The 20366-nt window shown below is 52.0% G+C and overlaps 1 protein-coding gene across 5 annotated transcripts in view; it reads right to left on the bottom strand.

The window, feature by feature from the left end:
- Positions 1-20366, bottom strand: part of MED27 (mediator complex subunit 27) — a 272303-nt gene that overhangs the window by 62170 nt on the left and 189767 nt on the right. For 2 of the 5 annotated variants that reach the window (XM_037007860.2, XM_017675719.3), the window contains 2 exons: positions 19442-19519; positions 16808-17386 (listed from right to left, as the gene is read on the bottom strand). The exons of 2 other annotated variants lie outside the window; for them this stretch is intronic. In XM_037007860.2, coding sequence (XP_036863755.1) covers positions 17252-17386; positions 19442-19519 — 213 coding nt within the window. In that variant the 3' untranslated portion in view covers positions 16808-17251. Of the gene's footprint in view, positions 1-16807; positions 17387-19441; positions 19599-20366 lie in introns of those variants that run through there. One more of the 5 variants, XM_073222460.1, reaches the window with a different exon arrangement.

Raw genomic sequence — 20366 nt, 5'->3', positions numbered from 1 at the left:
CCGGAATCCAGGCAGAGATGCCAGCCCTCCTTGGGCCTCCCACCCAGGGAGCTGGGGAAGCACTTAATGGGGTTCTGCTCCATCTGCAGCAGCCAGGGGCAGACTCCCGGGCCGGCTCCTGTGCCGCTGTCCACACTCCTCCCCTTCGTGCTGCAGCCTGCCTGGGAGCGCACGACCAAATGGGCGGGTTTTGCAGGGGGCCGCTAAGGCCAGAGAGAAAAGTGAACTCAGGGTCCCCCCATTCAGTCAGTGCGTACCCATCACAGGCCAGACCCAGATGGGGTGCTGGGGGCACACAGGGGCCGGCCTCTGCCTCTCAGTCTATGGGGAACCTGGGACCATGCTCCGAGGCTCTGCGTGGGATGGTGGTGGGGTGTTCTGACGGTGGAAATACCCTTCTCCCACCTCACAGTGGTGGGGCGGGTTTCACACGGAACTCAAGACTGGGAAGGCACAGGGGGCAGCCAGGCTGGGAGAAAGCTCATGGGGGCTCAGGGGCAGGAGGGCAAGTGCCCTAGATGAGCCAGGGATGGGCGCCTGGGGCAGAGTGAACGGAGATGCCAGGGAGGGGCTGCTGGCAGTGGGGAGTGTCAGGGCCCCCGGGGGGCGGGGGTGGGGACGTGGCTGCATTTCCAAGAGGGCAGGACAAGCTGTGGGTGCTGGGGAGCCTGGGGGGTGACTGGAAAGGGCGCGTGGAGGGAGACAGCTCAGTGCGCTGGATGAGGACCCCCTCGGTCCCCAGCAGCCCCTAGCGGGCGAAGGAGGGAAGCTGGGGTCTGCAGCGCCATGCCCCCTGCCCCGGACACAGGCCTCTTGCTCCCGGGCCAGGTGGGAGAGGCTCTCCCTGTCCCGGGTGTCCACACACTTCCCGCACCTTTCGCCTGTCCACCCAGGGGCCCCCACCCATTCTGAGCTCCCTGCACGTGCCCTGTACCCAACCCGGGCTCTAAGGAGCTGGCATCGGGGTGGCTGCTTCCTGAGGCTTAGAATCCCCCAAGAGGACCCCAGACTTCGTTGTGTGCTTGTGTGATTTTCCCCCACTTTCTATTTTGAAAAATTTCTAACCTATGGACACGTTTAAAGAGTTTAATGATTTGCCAACTGTTGACATTCTGCAACATTTGTGCGCCTGCTCTCCCTATGTACATATTTTTTTCTGAACTTCTTGAAGGTAAACTGAAGACCTTGTAACACTTCAGCCTGTGTCTCCTAACAAGAGGACGTGCTCCGGCGTAAGAACCCCGGCGCTGCGGCCCAGAGGACAGAAGCTGATGCGTGCGCCCTGACATTCAGTCTGCGCTCCAAATGCTCTGGCGTCGGCGACGGTGTCCCAGGCCGCTGGCAACTATTGATTATGCCATTCCTTCATTCCACAAACACTTACTGAGCACTTACTATTCGCCAGGTCCTGTCGGGGGTGCAGGGGACACAGAGTGAGCAAGATGACCTGATCTCTGCTCCCGGGGCCGCCCGCTGTTGGGGGGAGTCAGCAGGAAATAGGCTCACTGATTTCAGAGAGTGACAGTGAAGACCATAAGCTGAGTGACCGATTAGGAGGTGACGCCTGAGCTGGGGCTTGGATAACAAGCAGGAGCTGCTCGTGCTTGTCTGTACTGGAGTTCCAGATCGGCTGGCCACTCACTCACTCACTGTCCAGGTGTTGGGGGCGCCCCGGTGACATTTCAACAGTGCAGCCTAATTCCACCTCCCTTGACTTAGTCACTCATGCGTGGTGACGACAGAGTGGAGGAGGAGACGGTTTGTGAGACTCGGTCATCAAAGGCGTTGTGGGGTCCCGCTTGCTCTCCCTCGGACACCTCACTCTGGGGGAGGCATGCTGCCATGCAGGCAGGATAAGCAAGGAGCCCTGTGGCGGGTGCCCCTCTGCTGAGGACCTGGGCCTCCTGCGGAGCCACATGGGTGAACGTGGGATCAAACCCCCGGCCCCAGTCAGGCCTTCTGATGACTGCATCTGCCATTTGCTGCAACTTCAAAAGAGGCTCTGAGTCAGAACCACTCAATGAAGACATTCCTGAATCCCTGACTCACCAGGAGTATTAGACGTTTGTTCCTTACGTCACTAAGTTTAGGGGTAATGCTAGGCAGCAATAGATAACTAATGCTGAATTTGTCTTTAAATAGCTCCCTGAAAGAGGGGATCTTTAGAGGTCTGACTTTTTTTTTTTTTGAGAGGGCATCTCTCCTATTTATTGATCAAATGGTTGTTAACAACAATAAAATTCTGTATAGGGGACTCAATGCACAATTATTAATCAACCCCAAGCCTAATTCTCAACAGTCTCCAATCTTCTGAAGCATAACGAACAAGTTCTTACATGGTGAACAAATTCTTACATAGTGAATAAGTTCTTACATGGTGAACAGTGCAAGGGCAGTCATCACAGAAACTTTCGGTTTTGCTCACGCATTACGAGCTATAAACAATCAGGTCAAATAGGAATATTTGTTTGATTTTTATACTTGATTTATATGTGAATCCCACATTTCTCCCTTATTATTATTATTATTATGTTTAATAAAATGCTGAAGTGGTAGGTAGATGCAAGATAAAGGTAGAAAACATAGTTTAGTGCTGTAAGAGGGTAAATGTAGATGATCAGGTGTGTGCCTGTAGACTAAGTGTTAATCCAAGCTAGACAAGGGCAATAAAACATCCACAGACGCAGAGGATTTCTCTCAAAACAGGGGGGGGTGAGGTTCTAAGCCTCACCTCTGTTGATCCCCAATTTCTCACCTGATGGCCCCCCTGCGACTGTACCTGTCTTAGGTTGTTCCTCCCTTGAGGAATCTTACCCGTCTCTGGCTAACCAGTCATCTTCCGGGGCCATACAGGGAGATGTAAAGTTGGTAAGTGAGAGAGAAGCCATATTGTTTGAAAAGGTTAACTTTTTACTTCTTTGCAGATTTATGCCCTGTGGCTTCTATGCCCAGCATTTGTCTTGAGGTGTCTTTACCACTTGGAAGAATTATGATACTTGGTAATTTCGATATGAGGCATGAATTCTACTTAAGGGTTATAATTAGGAAGGAAGAAGAAAAGCTATTGAAGTAGCAGACGGAAGAAAACATGGGAAGATTGATTATTTCTTTGACATATCTTCTTGTAGAGTAACATAAGCGTGTATAGGTTTTAAACGACTAATTAAATTGCACACACACATTAACATAATAGGAATACAGCTACATAACCAAAGCAGACCTACAATTACCAGCCATCTCCAGTGAAGCCAAGAAAACCAGTTAGGCACCCTAGGCATTTGTGAAAACTTATCAATGATATTATGGATATTGTCTAACTGAATTTGAATAGTTTGAGAAAAATCAGACAAATTAAAACAACACATTCCTGGGAACTGTTCACATCCCATATATTCTTTTAAAAGTAGATAGTTTGTAGTTGCAAGATTTTGGAGCGCTGCAACTTGCACTTCTCCTAATTCTTGGTTGAGTTCTGACGGTATAGATCCAGTCAAATTTGTTGTTTTACTGTACGCACAGGTAGAGGCCTGACGTTTTAAAAAGAGGCGTCGGGGTATGACGTGGTGCCACGTAAATCAGGGACCTGGCTTCTTACAAGTTCAGCTTCTGATTTTTCCAAACACCAAGCAAGAAGGGCAGAGGATATAGAGGTTAGTGGTGGGCAAGATGCAGAAACATCTTCTGCCTGTTACAACATGTAGGAGAGGAACTTGGTACGAGGCAAAGAAGAGAAGTGAGTGCCTGGAGTTAGAAAATTAAGGTTGTTTGCTGTGACTGGATGGCTTAATCAGCAGATCGATACCGTTCGCAGGGCAGAAGGAGATGCGGGAGTGGGGGGCTGAGATGAAAAATGCATGAAGGGACGGGGGGGCCTGGAAGGAGAAAATGAAAAAGCTGGCCTCTTCTGTTTGTCCAATACTGGCCAAGAAATTAAATTGGCAAAGAGGAGATGGGGAGCCACGGGGCTGACTGCAACTTAGAACACATGCGTGCAGCCACTTTCTCTTCATGAGGCAGGAACGTGCTAATTAAATTGCTTTTCTTGACGAAAGATGGATTCAATAACCTTTAGCAGTGTTAAACACCAGCAGAAACCAAAATCGTGTAGGTCTCAAAAGAGGCTGGTGGAATCAGGGTGCTGACGATCTTGGGGAGGGCAGCGAACAGGGCGCGAGGAGGAGGGCGGCCCTCACCACGGCTGGGCCGTGGGCGTAGCTGCAATGACACCACGTTCAAGAACAAGGAACAGCAGCTAACTGAACTCTCGTATGGGCTCCTTGTTAAGGTACGAGAGCAAACAGGAAAATAAGCTCATACCGAGGAGGTTTTATAAGTTAACTTCCATGGATATCCTTGTGTTAATCAGGATCAAACTTAGCTGTAAGTGACAGACTGTCCGGAACAGTGGCAGCTTAACCAAGACAGCCTGGTTCTCTCCCACATAAAAGAAGACCAGGGATGGATGTCGAAGTTTCCAGGGAGCCAGACTCCAATTTTGCTGCTCTGCTCTCCTCAGCATGTGACTTCTACCTCATGGTCCAGGATGGCTGCTTAAGTGCCAGCCATGTCCATACTTCAGCCGTAGGAAGGAGGGAGGGGCAGAAAAGACCTCCCTCCTCTCACTACCCCCTTAAGAAATACCCCCCAGCAGTTGTTCATAGCCTGAGTCACATCTCAACGACCCCTCCTAATTGTAAAGGAGCTGGGATAGGAAATCTTTATCCCAGGCTCAAACTGGGAGATCTGGCAAGGAGGAAGGATGGAAGTGTGGCTACTGGAAGGGCAAACTGCAGACTGCCAGGTCCTGAAGTCCAAACACATTCAGCCTGAATTACAATGATGTCTCAGGGTCAAAACAAGACACTGACCTTGAGTACCGAGGTGGGGGGTGGGAAAATGAAACATGACAGAATGCTAAAATTACATGGAATTCATCCTGTAAATTGTGACAAATTAGGTCATGATGCTATTCATGCTATACAATGTGAAAATGGCAAACTTTATCCAGACAGAGAACAAAACCTTCCCCTGAGAGGTCCAAGCAATCTGCTCTCCAGGTGGCCCTCAGCGCCCCCAAATTCAGTCACACTGCACTCAGGGCACTGCAAGTTCTTCAGTCTGGACCCTGGGCTCCATAGTCCAGGGAAGATTTTCAGTTAACCCTCAGTTAACTGTGAAACAAGCCATAAAAGAACCCTGGGTTCCTCATATGTACCCTCCATGTGCTTAAAGCCAATTGGGTACCAGTCAGATGTGGATCTAGTAGTCAAAGAAAGAAAACGTTCCAGTGTGGTAAGGGCCAAGATAGCCAGGAATGGCAGGGGCGCCGGTCAGGCCTGGACTGGGTTGCGAGGCACAGAGGCACAGAGGCACAAGGGAATGGTGGCTTAAATGAGGTAAGGACTGACTTCTCTCCTGTCTACCGGAGGCCAGAGGTGGGCGAGAGGGCTGGTGCGGACCCCGTGGTGCACCAGACACCTGGGTCTATGCTACCTTGTTCTGCATGCGTGGCCTCCTTCCTAAGACCACTTTATGGGCCACGCTCCACATCCCCTAGCATTGTTAGGAAAGAAGTGGGCGGGCTCCCTGCTCTGATTTTAAAACAAGGTCCCACTTTCTGGATACTTGTCTTAATTACAGTGGGGGTCCAGGTCCCCTCTCATGAATCTGGGCCAACCACACAACAGAAAGCGGCTGGCGGCAGGCTCTGTCATCCCGAAGGCTAGAGTGTCAATGGTGACACGGTGTCTCCCTGGCTTTCTTGGGGTGCTCATGCACGGCCCTCGGCGCCAAGCTGTGGGGAAGCCCGAGCAGGTGTGCAGAGGTCCACATGGAAGAGCCAAGGCCTCCAGCCAGCAGCCGGGCACCTATCTGCAGCCGTGCAGGTGAGTCACCCTGGAGGCAGATCGTCCGAGCCCTGGTGGGGTGGCCCGAGCTAATCCCTGAGTTACGGAGGCGAGCCTCCCCTCCCCTCTCAAGTCCTGCCCAAACTGGAGATCAGAGCGAAATACGTGGTGGTTGTGATTTTGAGCCACTATTAAAAGAAAAACAAAACACAAAACTTTCTATTCAGAAATAGTTTCAGATTTACAGAAGAGTTGCACAGCCAGTGGACAGCTCCTTCGCCCCTGTCGCCCAGCTCCCCCTGACTTAATGTCTTGCCATGACCTTGGTACATTTTGCAGAAGTAAGAATCGGTGCATTATTATTATTTACTGAACCTCAGAACTTTGTTAGGATTTCTCCCCGCTTCTGAATGTCTGCTGTCTGCTGTCTGCTGCAGGATCGGCCAGGATGGGCCGTTGCATTTGGCCATGTCCCCACGTCCTCCAATCTCTAACAGCTTCTCAGCCTTTCCTGAAGAGTCCTGGTCAGGTATTCCGTAGAATGGCCCTCAATTTGGGATTAGTGATTGTTTTCTCAAGATCAGATCAGGGTCTGATCTAGACTTGGGGGAAGGATAGCAGAGGTGAAGGGTCCCTTCCATGCCGTCACGTCAGGGAGTTGGTGAAAAGACTGGGTTTGCTGACCTAGATCACTGGGTAAGGCTGTGTCTGCCAGGCCCCTCCACTGTTAGGTTATAGCTGTTCCCTCTCCATGCTCGTCATGAGAAGCAGGTCACCGAGTCCAGTCCACACCTCAGCGCAGGGGGAGAAGCCACTACACGCTGGGGGGGGTTGTTCCGTAGCAGTAGATGCGATTCAGATGGCAGTGCCCGATCCAACAGCCAAGTGCTTGGGACACAGGACTGGCTGGGGCGCCAGGTGCTTAAACCACAAGGGGCTTCGGATGCCCTTGGTGAGGGTGCGAGGACAATGTTCCTGGGAGGAGGAGAGGGTGGGATGGTGGCTTTGCTATTAGAGGTAGGAAGTTCAGCAACACCGCCTCCTGAGACGGAGCGGGAACTGGGAGACGGGCCCAGGGGCCTCAACAATCCTGAGGCTTTGAGGCCCGCTGCGGGGGAAGTTGCTTTGCTTGGAGCTGCCTGTAGTAAAATGCCAGGGGGAGTGATGGGCTAAAAGGAAACTTGCCAGTGTTCAAGTAAATTTAAAGGAAATGCAGAGGAGCTATAACTTGCTGGGTTTGAAAATAAAATCATTTCTCATTCTTAGTCTCTCTAGATGGCAAAAAAATTCTCCAATTAAAAAAATGGCCTCTAGGCAAAGATCAGTCCAAGACGGGAGTAAGAGATCCCTGGTCATACTTCAGAGCCCTCCAAAGTGGCACCTCCTGGTGCCAGTTACCAACTCACTGCCTTCCGGTCTAAGTTTATCTCTCGCTGCCTCAGCTATAAAGTGCATCGGGCCCTTTAAATATTTTCTTTGCTTGCTGGCGTGATGTTAAGTACGGATGACAGATGTTGCAAGACAGGCACTTTCCCCTTCTCCTCCCTGGTCAAGCCACAGAGGGGCGAGCTAGGGCCCTGCGGAGGGAGGTCCCTCCAGCTCCTGGCATGGGCAGCATCAACTCCTACTCGGGTTCAGTGGAAACTAGTGGCAACTTTCCTCCCAACACCCCAGCAAGATGAAACCGCATCCTTGGCTGGCTTAGAGGGCACGCCTGATGTGGACCAGTCACGTAAACGCGCCGGGCACAGAGGGGGTGGGTCTCGTGACAACACTGGGCGGGACTTCCTTCCTCTGGAGTGGGGGTGGGGGTGGGAGCAGGAGCGGGTGGGCTGTGGGGGTGGGTCTGAAGGAAGCACATGATTGCTGAGGCGGTGAGGGGCAGCTCCCTCAAGGAAGGGGTGGCCCTGTGTCATCCCAAGAAGGGCGACACCACCTTGGGCTCTAGAGTCTTGTGATCATGTGCCCCCACTTGCAGGCACCATTCAGAGACGTGGCTCTGGGTAGGATGGCATCCTTGATGTGTGCTGGGCAGCCTTGGGGTGCCAAGTCAGCAGGCCAGGCTCCTGAGAACCCGTAACTTCCATGTAGCGAGGTACAGTTGAGGTTATTTTATGGCTAAGCTGGAAATGCTCAGGCCCAAGAACAGGATTCAGCAATGAAGCCCGGTCGGGGTGGGTAGGTCGTACCCCATTGCTTTCCGATCGCTGGTCTCTATATTCTGAGGAAGGAGGCAGCTGGCAGGGTTGCCCTTATTCCTGTTGCCTTCAGCCTTTCCCGTCACGGACTGAGTGGGGCACCCCAGCCGGGGGCAGACAGTCTGGCCTGTGCGCCCTCACTGAGGGCTGAAGACAAGTTAAACCATGTCACACATTCATCCACTTACAGGTTGTCCAGGCCTACAGTGTCAGGCCCGCGGCTAGGGCGCGGCTGTACACTCACCCGGCTTTCCTTGCGGGGATCATCTCACAGCCACCCCTCGGCTGTGGCTCCTAAGTTTTCAAAAAAGTTCAGAGCTACCTGCCTGCTTCCTCATTAGATCCCTACTCTTTTATGCTCACAAGTCTTCTTGAACTTTGCTGGTTTGCAAACTCATGGAAAGAAACGGGAAGGAGAGCAAATTAACTATGGCCTTTGGGCAATCATTAATTTGAGCAACTACCCTTTGGAAATAAAAGGCCAGCGCCTATTAGCTTTAGGGGCATCGAGTGCAAAGTCAAATATCAAAAGGCCATGGCAAAAAAGGGGCCCTGTTCTAATCAAGGCGGGGGGATGAGGCGTATCCACAGAAATGCAACTAGGACTGGGGAGTGGGGCGCAGTCCGTGATTCTGACCTTTTCTTCAGAACACTTCCACTTCCTTACGGTGTTTTAAATCTTTTGTGCTTAGAGGGAAGTCTCATGCACAGCTGAGGCTGCTTTACAGCATCTGCAGAGGGGAGGCCCTGCCGTGGCACTGCCATCAAATTCCTGACTCCTTCAGCGTGAGCAAGGAGAGGCACGTGGGGGTCACAAAGGCCGCAGTGGAAGATGACAGAGGCCCCACGCGGACGAGCGCCTCCCGGGGGCACCCATGCTTGCGCCTTGCAGTGGATGTTGCTAACAAGGCCGTCTTTGCTGTCTGGCCCTCTCTCATTCCACAGGTAAAGCGTGTCCCCGGCACCCAGCACCCATGCACGGTAGACACACAGTAAATGTTTCGTGTGGTCACTCCCAGGACTTCCACACTGGATGGCCAGACTGCCTGGTCCAATACACAGATGAAGAATCCATGCTCAGAGGGATCAGGTGACTGGCCTGTGGTCACGCACGTGGGAGCAGAGCAGGAACCCGAGCCTGGCTTTCCTGTTCCATTTAATATTTGGCAAATGTGTTGAGCCCCTATGATGTGCGAGGAGACAGAGCAGAGCCAACACTCGTGGGGGGATGGGCGACAAGACAAACAACTAAATAATGGAAAGGAGCAGAGGGCGGGCCAGGAAAGGACGGGTGGGTGCATTTCTATAGCACATGGTCAGGGAGGCCTGTCTGATGAGGCTACTCTTCCCAGAGGAATAAGAGCGCAAGCCTGGGTGGGCCTTTCACACAGTCCTCTTAGCATCAGAATTAAAGATGATTTGGACTCGAGCTAATACAGTAGCAAGAAATAGTAATCTCTACCATTTACTAAGTATTTACTGTTTGTGGCGATGTTTCCAGTGTATGGATGTTTGGGGTAAATAATACTAGCAGCTATTTTTAAAAAAAAAAACACCCTAAATCTCAGTGATTTAACATAATAAAAAGTTTAAATGTTTACTTCTTTCTCACACAAAATCTGCCAAAGAAGCTAGCTGCGTTTCTCCAGGCAGTGACTCAGGGATTCAGTTAGATTCACCATCTGCCAACCACTGTGTGTATTGCTTCTCATGTTGCCTCAAAAGAGGAAGAGAAAGCACGGGAAATGGAGCCATCTTTCAGCGGCCTTTGACTGAAAGGGACACAAAACACCCACTTCATTCCATGGCCTCACTTAGATGCAAGGTGCCAGTCTGGCTGGGTGCTATGGAAAAAGAAATAGGTCGGGTGAGCATCTGAGTAACTGGGAAAAGAGCGGTGGGCAAGCAAGCCGCATAGCTGCCTGGAGGAGGGTCTGGGCAGAGCCCAGCAATCCAGGGGCCGGAGGTGGGGACATGCTTGACACCTTCTGAAAGGAAAGGGTTCTACTCTGCAGGCTCTTTCCACCCCAATCCCCACCCCATCCACGTTTTAGGGTGGTGGAAGGTGACAGCAAGCAGGAAGCCCGGGTGAAGGGTCACGACAGCATCTGAGTATGAGCTCCTGGCGGCCTGTGGGGCTGGGATTCTGCACTTCCTGGGAGTCCTTGAGCATGTGGGGTCCTGCTGGGGAGGGTCAAGTGCTAAAGGGATGGGGCTGCCTGCTGACTCAAACGCTCACATATCCAGCACAGCCTCGTACTTCCCGTTGCCCTTCCCATGGCACAGCATTCATTTCAGGGGGGTGTTTCTGAGTGGCCTGATGGTCCGTGAGCTGGGTGCTGCGGGGGGACCTCCTCAGCCCCTCCTGCACTCCCCCAGCCGCCTCATGCAGGCTCGGTTAAATGCTGGGGGCTTGGCACGCGGCTGCCCGTCTGCCTTCCCGTGTGGACCACTCCTGCAGAGGTTCTTTTATCAGAGCACAGCTGCCTGGGCCTCAGGCTGAGCTGTACAAACAAGTCTCACTGCCATGGCTTCCTTTTAATACACGGTGCTACAGTGGGATCAATTTCATTTGACACAGTAGGTCAAGTGCTACCCCGAGAAGTTTTGGGGAAATGCAAAACACACTGAGGGGAGTTCGGTTCTAGGCCTCATGCTGTCCCCCACCTGCTGGGTGAGTGACGGAGTGTCCCCAGGCCTTGGACACCCCGACCTTCCTGCCTTCAAATGCACGGGCTTTGCCAGAAGGTCGCTAAGGTCCCTGCTGAGAGAGACAGAGGAGAAGGTGATGACGCCGTAACAGCAGAGTACCGCTCACCTAAAACCAAATAGGTCAGACTCACCACCAAAGCTTATGATCCATCATCCGAAAAATAGATAGAGTGGACCTCATCAGAACTGACTTTACTTGCTCCGAGAAAGATCCAGTTCAGAGGGTGAAAAGACAAGCTACACACTAGGAGGGAATATGTGCAAGCCACCTGACCAACAAAGGATTTGTATCCAGAATACATAAATGAGTCTCAAAACTCAACATTACAAAAACAAATCCAATTGGAAAATGGGTAGAAGACAAACATTTCACCTGCAACAATATACAGATGGCAAATAAGCACGTAAGATCGGCAACATCATTAGCCATTAGCGGAAAGCCCTTAAAACCACAATGAGATCCCACTTCACACTTATCAGAATGGCTAAAATAAGAAACAGAGACAACATGAAATGCCAGTGAAGATGGGGAGACACTGGATTACTTGCAGATTGCTGGCAGGACTGGGAAACGATACAGCCAGTCTGGAAAACCATTTGGCAGTTTGTTTTACACCTAAAAATGGACGTACTGTCACAACTGTTGCTTGTGGGCACCCACAGAAATGGACATGCACTTTCACACAGAAACTTGGACGTGAATGCTCATAGCAGCTTTCTTTAAAACAGCTGCCAACTGGACATGACCAAATGGCCTCCACTAGGTAAATGGTAAACTGTGGCAATATACACCGCAGAATATTACTCAGCAGTGAAAAGGAATGGATTACCTATCTAGCCACAACTTGGATGGACCTCAAGGAAATCATGCCACGTGAAAGAAGCCAACCTCAAAAGGATACATAATGCATGACACTATGTATATAATACTCAGGAACAAAATAGAGATGACAGACTAGTGCTTGCCAGGGGTTAGGGATGGGGAGAGGACATGCATGTGGCTAGGAAGGGGCAGGATGAGGGAGTCTTGTGGTCTTCGTACAGTTAGATATACTGGTTATGGTGGCCCCTGAAGCTACACACGTGATGAAACTACACAGTGCTACACACAGACACGCAAACACACACATAGTGAGTACATGTAAAACTGCAGGAATCGAATTATTTTTGTACATTGCACCGATGCCAACTTCCTGGTTTGGATACTGCACTACAATTGTGCAAGATGTGAACACTGGGGAGGCTGGGGAAGGGTACATGGGCCTCCCTATACATGTCTTTGCAACTCCCTGTGATTCTCTATTTCAAAATGAAAAGCTAAAAAGCCCAATAGGAGATTCACTGCCTAAGTATGGTCATCAAACAGTGGAAGGCCATTGTAACACAAAACAAAGGACTAAAAAATCCCAAAGAAACAAACGCTAAGGACAGAGTCACTGCTACACACTCCAGAGGCTGGAGGAGGTGGGGGACACGTGGGGTGGGGGCTGTGGGCTTCCATCAGGACAGGTTCTCTTCTTTTCCAGCACAAGAGCTTCTGCTGGACCCACAGCTGCCCAGTTACAGACTGCATTTCCCAGTGGTCCTTGCAGCAAGGGCTGCCACGTGACTAAGCTCTTGCTAATGAAGTTCAAGTGGATCTGACCCGTGCCAGTGCGGGGGTCTGGGTTTTAAAACCCTGGGCACGTGTTTCCAAGTGTTTTCCCTTTTTGTGTATGTGGAAGGTGCCTGTGACCCAGCTCCCACCACGCAGACCATGTCCTTGGTCCTGAGGTGGCACAACGGGACGGAACGACAGCATCCGTGAACGGCTGCACGAGTCGGGGTTCCTCTGACTGGAACCCCTCCCTCTGGAGCTCTGAGGTGAAAGAGAAATGTCTGTATTCTTTAAGCCACTGTATTTTGGGGCTTCTGTGTTACAGCAACTTAGCCTTTGCTAAATGAAAAAAGCAGGTTTCGAAATGGTCTAGAGTATAATCCGACTCTTCACGAAAAATGTACACACACAAACATATCCATATGAAAGTCGGGAAAGATACGCACCGGAAGTGTTCTGGCAATTATCTCTCGCTAGTGGGACTTACAGATATCATATCCTTTTCTTTGCTGATCCACATTATCTAATTTTCTATAAAAGGAACACATGTATTATTCCTTTTGGTACTGAAGCAAGCAAGCCCGTGATGAAGGCGAGAGCCAAGAACTGGGTGAGAATGAGTGATGCATCCGGTACCGGACCTCCCGCAGCACGGGGACTCACAGAGCTCGCTGGAGCCCCAGGCTGGCGCCCGGGCTCCTGGCCTCTTACCGCCGGGTGCAGGTGAAGGCGGCTGCCGGCAGGGCCTGCCTGCTCTGTTAGCACCAAACCAGAGCTCACACTGTCCCTGAGGACAGCCCATCTCCGGCTGAAATTTCAAACTCAATTAGCCCAGAGACGGGCTGGAGCTGTTCTGAGTGACTGATCATCTTACAGCTGCCAAGACAGCGCTAGCGCTCTACCTGGGACGTGCCCGTGAACTTTATGGTGACGCTCTTCAAGTACCGATAATAGGGAGCAGCCACCTGCAATTTAAAATGTGACTTGAGAGTGATTTTCTGAGGTTCCTTTCCACTAATTTAAGGAGCTGGGGTAGGGAAGCATGGCAGAGACTGGGGAAAGAAGCCTGTCTTCCTAGGACGTGAAGCCCAATTATTCCCCAGCAGCTGGCCCGGAGGACTGGAGGACAGCAGGCAGGCAGGTCCCGCTCTGGCTCACCTGCGACGCACGTATCACCATCACGAGCTCTGCGCTGAGGCAGCCCCACCATGGCAGCGAGCAGGTGGAGAGGAATGGCCCACCCTTCCCTGTCAAACGCAGGACCGTTAAAGCTCACGGAGGTGGTCCTCCTCCTACCAGCAGCGATGCTCGGCGGCGCAGACAGGCAAGGGGAGATGCCGTATTTCGTCCTCTATCCTGCACACCTGATGGCCCGAGGTGCCTCCCATCGAGCTGGCAGAGGTTCCAGATCTTGTGAGAATCCTGGTGGCTGAAGCTGTTGTCCCTTCGCCTCCCAGCTAGGGTGACCTTAAAAGGTTCTCAATATAGCATCAGGCCCACACTCTGACACTCTCTAAATGCAATGGAGAATTTGCACATTTACACAGAAAGATCATCATCTCATGCCTGCAGCTTTCCATCAGTGGTGTGAAGTGTAAAAACATCACTCGATACCAAAAGGCCAGCTCCCAATTTAGTTAAGGAAAAAATCTGGACAGCCCTTCACAGACCCTCCCATTCCATCCTGTCAGTTCCTAAGGGCCGCCCAGCTGATTAACAGTAGCCTGGCCAGCAGAAGTGTGGGGTGAGTGTGTCGCTGCTATGGTGGCAGAGAGGCATCTGGGAGACAGAGGCTTCCAAGTTTGGCCGAGAGTACCTCTCGGGCCACTCGATGCGACACACCTCGGCACAGCGGGGACCAGTCCCTGTGCTCTGGGCGGAAAGCTTTGCTGCGGAGTAGCCATGGTGCTGGACGACACGGCCAGTCTGATACCCAGTTTGGAGTGTATCGCACCAGGTGGCCCAGGCCCCTCATAACCTGCCTCTGTCTCTACGTTTGCCAGCGCAGGTCAATGCCTTCTGTTCCAATGGTGGGCGCACAAAGGCACAAAGCCCGTCTCTCCCGCGTCTGTCTCTGGAAGCAGCGGGCATCAGGAGATCCGGCAAGCACGCCCTCGCCCTCCCAGCCCCCTTCCCTTTCCAGCGTCCCGCACATCCCTTCGGTCTTCCCCTCTCAGGACTGAAGAGTGAGAAAGTCACATGTGGGAAGGCCTTAGAGGTCCACTGGCCCCCTAGTATTTCTCCCTCTCTTAATTAGAGATTAAAAAGACAGAACAACAGACTGGCGTGTGTCAGCCGTGTAATCAATGCCTGGCCTTGGTATTCATCAACTCAGGCCGATCTGTTTCATCTGCTGACCCTTCCCAGCCCACATTCTGGCCGCTCAGCCTTGCATTCTGCAGAAGAGGCATCGGGTCCAGGCAGAGGAACAGGGCTTTGTTTGAGCTCCCGCCACGCGGAGCGGGAGGCCAAGTTCAGGCCCCAGCCGGTGCCGTCTACCACCACTCACTGGCTTATCCCCATCACACTTCTGCTATGGTCACACTACCTTTGCTATTATTTATGTCATGTTTTTCTTTAATGGTTTTGCTTTTTCATCTAAATACGTCTGTTTAAAACACAAACTTTCTATCACTCCGGTAAGTGGGAAACATGCAAGCGTGTTACAAATAGAAGGTGTTGTCGAACATGACCCAGAGAAAACAAAACAGAAAGCCTTGAAATTTTAAGCAGGAGCTAAGCATGCCTGCCCAGGGCTCTGAACTCAAGGCCTGCTGGTGGGAGTCACCCACTGGACTAAGGGGGACGTTCTCAGGTTTGCTGCCAAAGGAGGATTCAAACTGTTAAAAATCCAAATAGCTTTTTCACAATGTGACTTCCTGTTATTTCGTCAGTCATCAGCGGGCTCATTTTTCACATTTGCGCATCTCTGACCGGTGCTGTCAGCCAGCTGGCAGTCATGACACACCTGTCGTCTGCACATGCTCCAATCTGCTCGTAGCTGGTCACACTGCCGCCATGTCAAATGAGCAGCGAGCACTGCAGTCCTGCATGAGGTCAGTCTACTTGCCATTTGAATGTCTTCAGAAAGATGTGCAACGATGAGACAAAATGTTATTATATGCCCCAGGTCCCTAATTCTGTGCTTTTTCAAAGAGCAACAAATAAGAGGTTTACAAGACCAGAGGAAGGAGGTGCCCCCGAGCCTGTGAAGCTGTGCCCTGCTTGTTCCTGGGGGCGTGGGAAGGGATGCGAGGGGATCGCCTGTCCCATGCTAGACAGTGAGGCTTAAGGCAGGAGAAACCGCCAGCCTCCTTGGAACAGATCACAGAAATCTCAGCAGTGCAAGGCTGGTGTGACCGACGCATGTACGACACAGCATTATCATTAAGGCCCGGCCATGGTGTAACCGGCAGCACGCTTTCCTTTCTTAGTTGTGCCGAAGAGAATGGTGCATCCTAGGAGTGACAGCATCTTAAATGCAATGAACCACGGTATTTGACGTAACATCGACCACTGTACACCCTGGCGCTACCCACACTGCCTCTCACAGCACCTCCTAAAACTGGGCACCAACAGCCTGGCCATCTCCTCCAATAGGAGTTCTCAGCCTTGGGCCCACGTCAGTCACCTGTGGGGCTTGCTAACAACCAGGCTGCGGGCCGCCACCCGCCAGGCGTCCTGTTGCCAGTCTGGGGTGGGGCTGAGATCTGCAGCCCAATAAGCCTCCACAGTGCTTCTGCGGCTGCGGGGCCACACCTGGAGGGGCACTGTCCTACGGCTTCTGTCACTAAAGCCCCCCGGCCTCTGGGGGTAGGGGGCAAGGCCTGCGTGGTACCAGAACCCAGGCAGGAAACACCCATTCTTCTGGACATCTCAAAAGGCAGCATCCCTCTGGCATCATTTACTGCAAAGAGAACATTATTTGCAGTGTAGGCTGGGCCAGGAAAGCTCTGGGAACCACCCTCATCCTTCCCAAGGCTTTTATCAGGTCATGGCTTCTCCACATTAACAGTTTACATGTTGGGGTCAAGGCCTTGAATGAACCCAACAGACTGGGCTGGAATCTGTCAGTTAAGATTTAGGACAAAACAGGAGATAAGCAAGCCTGCACACCTGCCACAGCCATTCACATGTGTTCCAGTTGGTGACACAGACAGATTCCTCTCCCTTCAGTATCTTTGTGTGTTACTGGTTTAGTAAAAAGAAACATCTGTGCAGTTTTTTCCTCAAAAAGAATCATCCATTTTTCAAGCCACCAGAATGTCTCTGAAGTGGAATATTTGCCAACACTGCCCTCTCCCCTGAAGGCAGAAGCAGGGATGCGCATCCTCCTAGAGAACGTGGTTTTAGTGCAGATATTACTAAGGTCTTGTTTTTTTCAAAAGGCCCAGATTTGCTCACAGTCACAGAAATGAACATAAAAGGCACTTTAAGAAACAGGAGACAGAGCCTTGTCCTGGGTACAAAAAGTTTATTACTTGAAAAAATAAGTTACAAAACAAAACAAAAGCCCAGCATGGCAGCATGTATGAACACAATGGCTCATTCCAACTCTAATGGCTCATGAAGGTGACTTGGAACATGCGTCCAGGAGGTTCAATCTGCCCGCGCCACTAATGTAACGGGCTGCACAATTCCCCTACACTGAGCCTAAAAAGATCTTCTTCGCCTCCTATACCAGTCGAGGTACATAACTCATCCCACACGCCCAGAGAGGGGCTCCGTTCTTCCAGGGCCTCGGCTGTGACACAGGGCTGGCCGTTTCACAGAAGGGAGTGCGTGGCAGTACTGACATCTGAGCAGTGGGGCCATGTCTGAGCCATCAGTGTGACTCAGGGCTTGTCTGGAAGGTGCTGGATGGGGGCCTGCAGGCTGGCCAGCGGCTGGGGGCCGGGCTACTGCCGGCAGGTGTCGTGGAAGGCTTCGAGGGTTCGGAAATCCCTCCACGTGGGGGGAAGGCCATCTTGGAGAAACTTCCCGCAGCGCTGGCACGGAGCCTGGAACAGCTTTATGTAACTTCTTAGCCAGGTCTAAAAAGAGAAGTGAGGAGAGAAATGAAAGAAATGGGATCCCGGAGCTCCCAATGTCATCCTTCCTGTCAAGCCTAATGGTCTCCAGGACAGAGAGCTTAAGTTGGCCATGACCCCAAAAGACACCCTGTGATCCTACAGAAAGCTGCGCGCCGAGCCCACAAGGTCACAGCACTGCAGGTTTCCAGTTCTGGTGCTCCCCCGGCCCCCTCCAGGGAGGGGGTTTTAAAAATAGAACTTCCTATTCTCAAAGGCGGGCAGTGCCGCAGAGGAGCGGCCTTGAACTAGCACACGGTCGATGCGGCGGGCCACACGTAACCATGCTTCATGCGTGTCCCATCCTCTCATCTACCAACAAGCAGCCACAGACACATGTGCAGGAAGACTTCGCACAGGTGACGACTCTAGAATCCTCCACTGAGGTCGACATGCCTTCTTTCTAATCTGATTTCAGAGGTCAGCACTCACTGTCACCACGCGGCCCAATGCACCTGGTGGGACAGCCTGGCGCCACCAGGTAACATAATAAGCGGCAAATACACGCAGAATGGTTCAGAGTGCAGAGTTCTTTCGGGCATCATACATAAGGATGAGAGTCACGTAACTCAATTCTCAATTCTCAAACTCAAGGAGATTTGCTACCAAAAAAAAAAATAACCCACAACCTGAACCCCTCGATAATAAACAGGCAACCAGGGTAAGCAAGTCCTCACGGCGACGGGGACACATGAATCGCACCAGTTAACGTCCTCCTGAGTGACGTCGATAGGAGAAAGTTGCTTGGAGAGGTCAGCACAGTTGATTGATGCAAACTCTTCATCACAATCGCCTTCTTGGTGGCAGACTGTGGCCCAGGGATACTGTCCCCTTCCCAAGGCTCGGGGTCGGACACTTCGGCAATAAACATGAGGTCAACGGATCATTCAGTCAAACTATTTATCCTTCATTGCTTATCAAATTTAAATCCTCCAGAAACCCCAAAGTCAGTCACTAAAGGGAAACTGGGCCTTACACCAGGTCTGGTTAAAAGCAAGTCTAAATATTTATCCAAAAGCGAAGAGCTCCTCGAAGACTGTCAAAGGAACTGCTCTCCCCGCACGTGGAGGGCCACGTGTGCACGGCTCTGCGGAGGCCTGGTGGGCCTGTCCAGGCCTGCCAAAGTCATGAAGCTGACCAACAGGCAGGGTTGTGTCTCCCAAGAAAAAAACTGAGGCTAAGAAGCTTCACTGCTGCGGCGAAGGTGGTGGGGGCTGGAGGGCCGCTACGGCCCCGAGCCGCCAGCCCTGACCAGGACTCGCTGCCGGGCAGCCTCGCCAGCATGAACTAACAAGGGCGCTTCAGCAGCAAGGAAGGGAGGAGCTGGCTGACGTGGGTGCGGGAGGCCATGTCGGCACGCCGCCGAGACAGCTGGCCGCGTCTGCCAGGATGGAGGAGCCCGCTGTCGGCCCTGTGTAGGCCAACTGGGGGTCATGTGACAAGTCCAAGCGGCGCCTGCTGATGGTCTGGCTCTGAGCGTGGCGGGGTGCTGACTTCTAGCGTTTGTGGATTTCCATGGTGTAAATCTTCTGGTTCGATTTCAAGCTGCTAAGGTACACAACCAACTCACAAAATTCTGAGTATTCAACCAGAGCTGGCATGAAGCAACTCCAGCAACCGCTGAAGGGCGGTTTGGGGGTCACTGCCCATCCTGTGCTCTGACTCTGAGAACCTAAGGATTAAATGTTGGGGGAACTGTGAGGTTTGCCTTAGTCACTACCACCTGCTCAGTGTGAAGCAGAGCCTGGCACAGATCAGGAGCTCAATACCTACGGACGAAATCAATGCTGGGAGCTGTGTTGGAAGACCACTTCCGAAACTACCACTTGCTCAGCAATGACAGAAACCGCCGGTCAGCTGGGCGGGCAGTGGTTTCCCCTAGATCCCTTCCCAGTTTAAAGAAAGTATCAGTTATACACTGGCCCGTCTCCCGCTGTGAGGCCCTAGCAGTCCGAAGACGGAGCAGCTCCCTTCTGGACCACGGTTGGCACAGGAAGCTTGGCTCCTGAGGCCACTTACCATGAAGGATCTGACCACGACGTCTGGCATCTGGGGCAGCTGGTAGTGCAGCAAGGCAGTGGTGGCATGGTCTGTCACCTGGGAGCCAAGGACAGTGACGAGTTAGAGGCCACCCCAAACCAGCACAGAGACAACAGGACAAAAGCATTCCTTTTATCTGAGGAAAGGAAAGGACGCCGATATCAGGCCTGGAGGCAAGCAGAGTGTGGAACATTCTAGCAACTGAAACCTAGGCTGCTGGAGCACCTGAGGAGGGGCGAGGCCAGCGGCCAGCGGAGAGGCAGAGAGGGCAGATCACAGAGGGGCTGGCGCCCACGGCGGGGCATGAAGTGCTGCACGAACACAAAGGAGCTTTCTCTCCACGTGTCCACAGTCTGCTTCCTCGTCACACGGGACAACTTTCCTGGCAGCAAGGTGGTCTTTCTGTTTCCTTTCTCACTCTGTCTCCTGCCTTGAGGTGTATGGTTTTATGATCCGGAATCTGGTAATGTCTGGTACTCTCTCCCTTGGGCCTCACAGTCCCCACTGTTATCTTTCTGAAGAGCCTTGCCACTCCAAGTGTGGTCCTCTAAAATCAGCGTCTATGTTCCGGGCCCTTGTGGGCCACACCGCGGCTCCGTGAGTCCAAGCAGAGGCTTTATTGGCAGGGCCAAGGGCACGGCTGCTTAACATCCACTAGAGGCATCTGGTGGCCAGATGGAGCCCACATGGGTTTAAGCCCCAGCGCTGTCCACTGACCTTGATCCTCCCACTTAATCTCCCTGGGTCTCCATGTTTTTTCTGAAACACAAAGGGCCAAAATCCCTTGCAGCTCTGAAATCTGATGACACCACGAATGCTAATGCCTGCCATCAATCAGTATTAATAGATTACACCTAATTTGATCGTGGTGTTCAAGCTTATGGTTTATTTGATTGTTCTCACT

This window comes from Manis javanica, chromosome 2 (genome assembly GCF_040802235.1).
Source record: "Manis javanica isolate MJ-LG chromosome 2, MJ_LKY, whole genome shotgun sequence".
Classification (NCBI taxonomy): Eukaryota; Metazoa; Chordata; class Mammalia; order Pholidota; family Manidae; genus Manis; species Manis javanica.
Note: the sequence above shows the minus strand (reverse complement) of the source record. Positions and strands in the feature narration are given on the sequence as shown.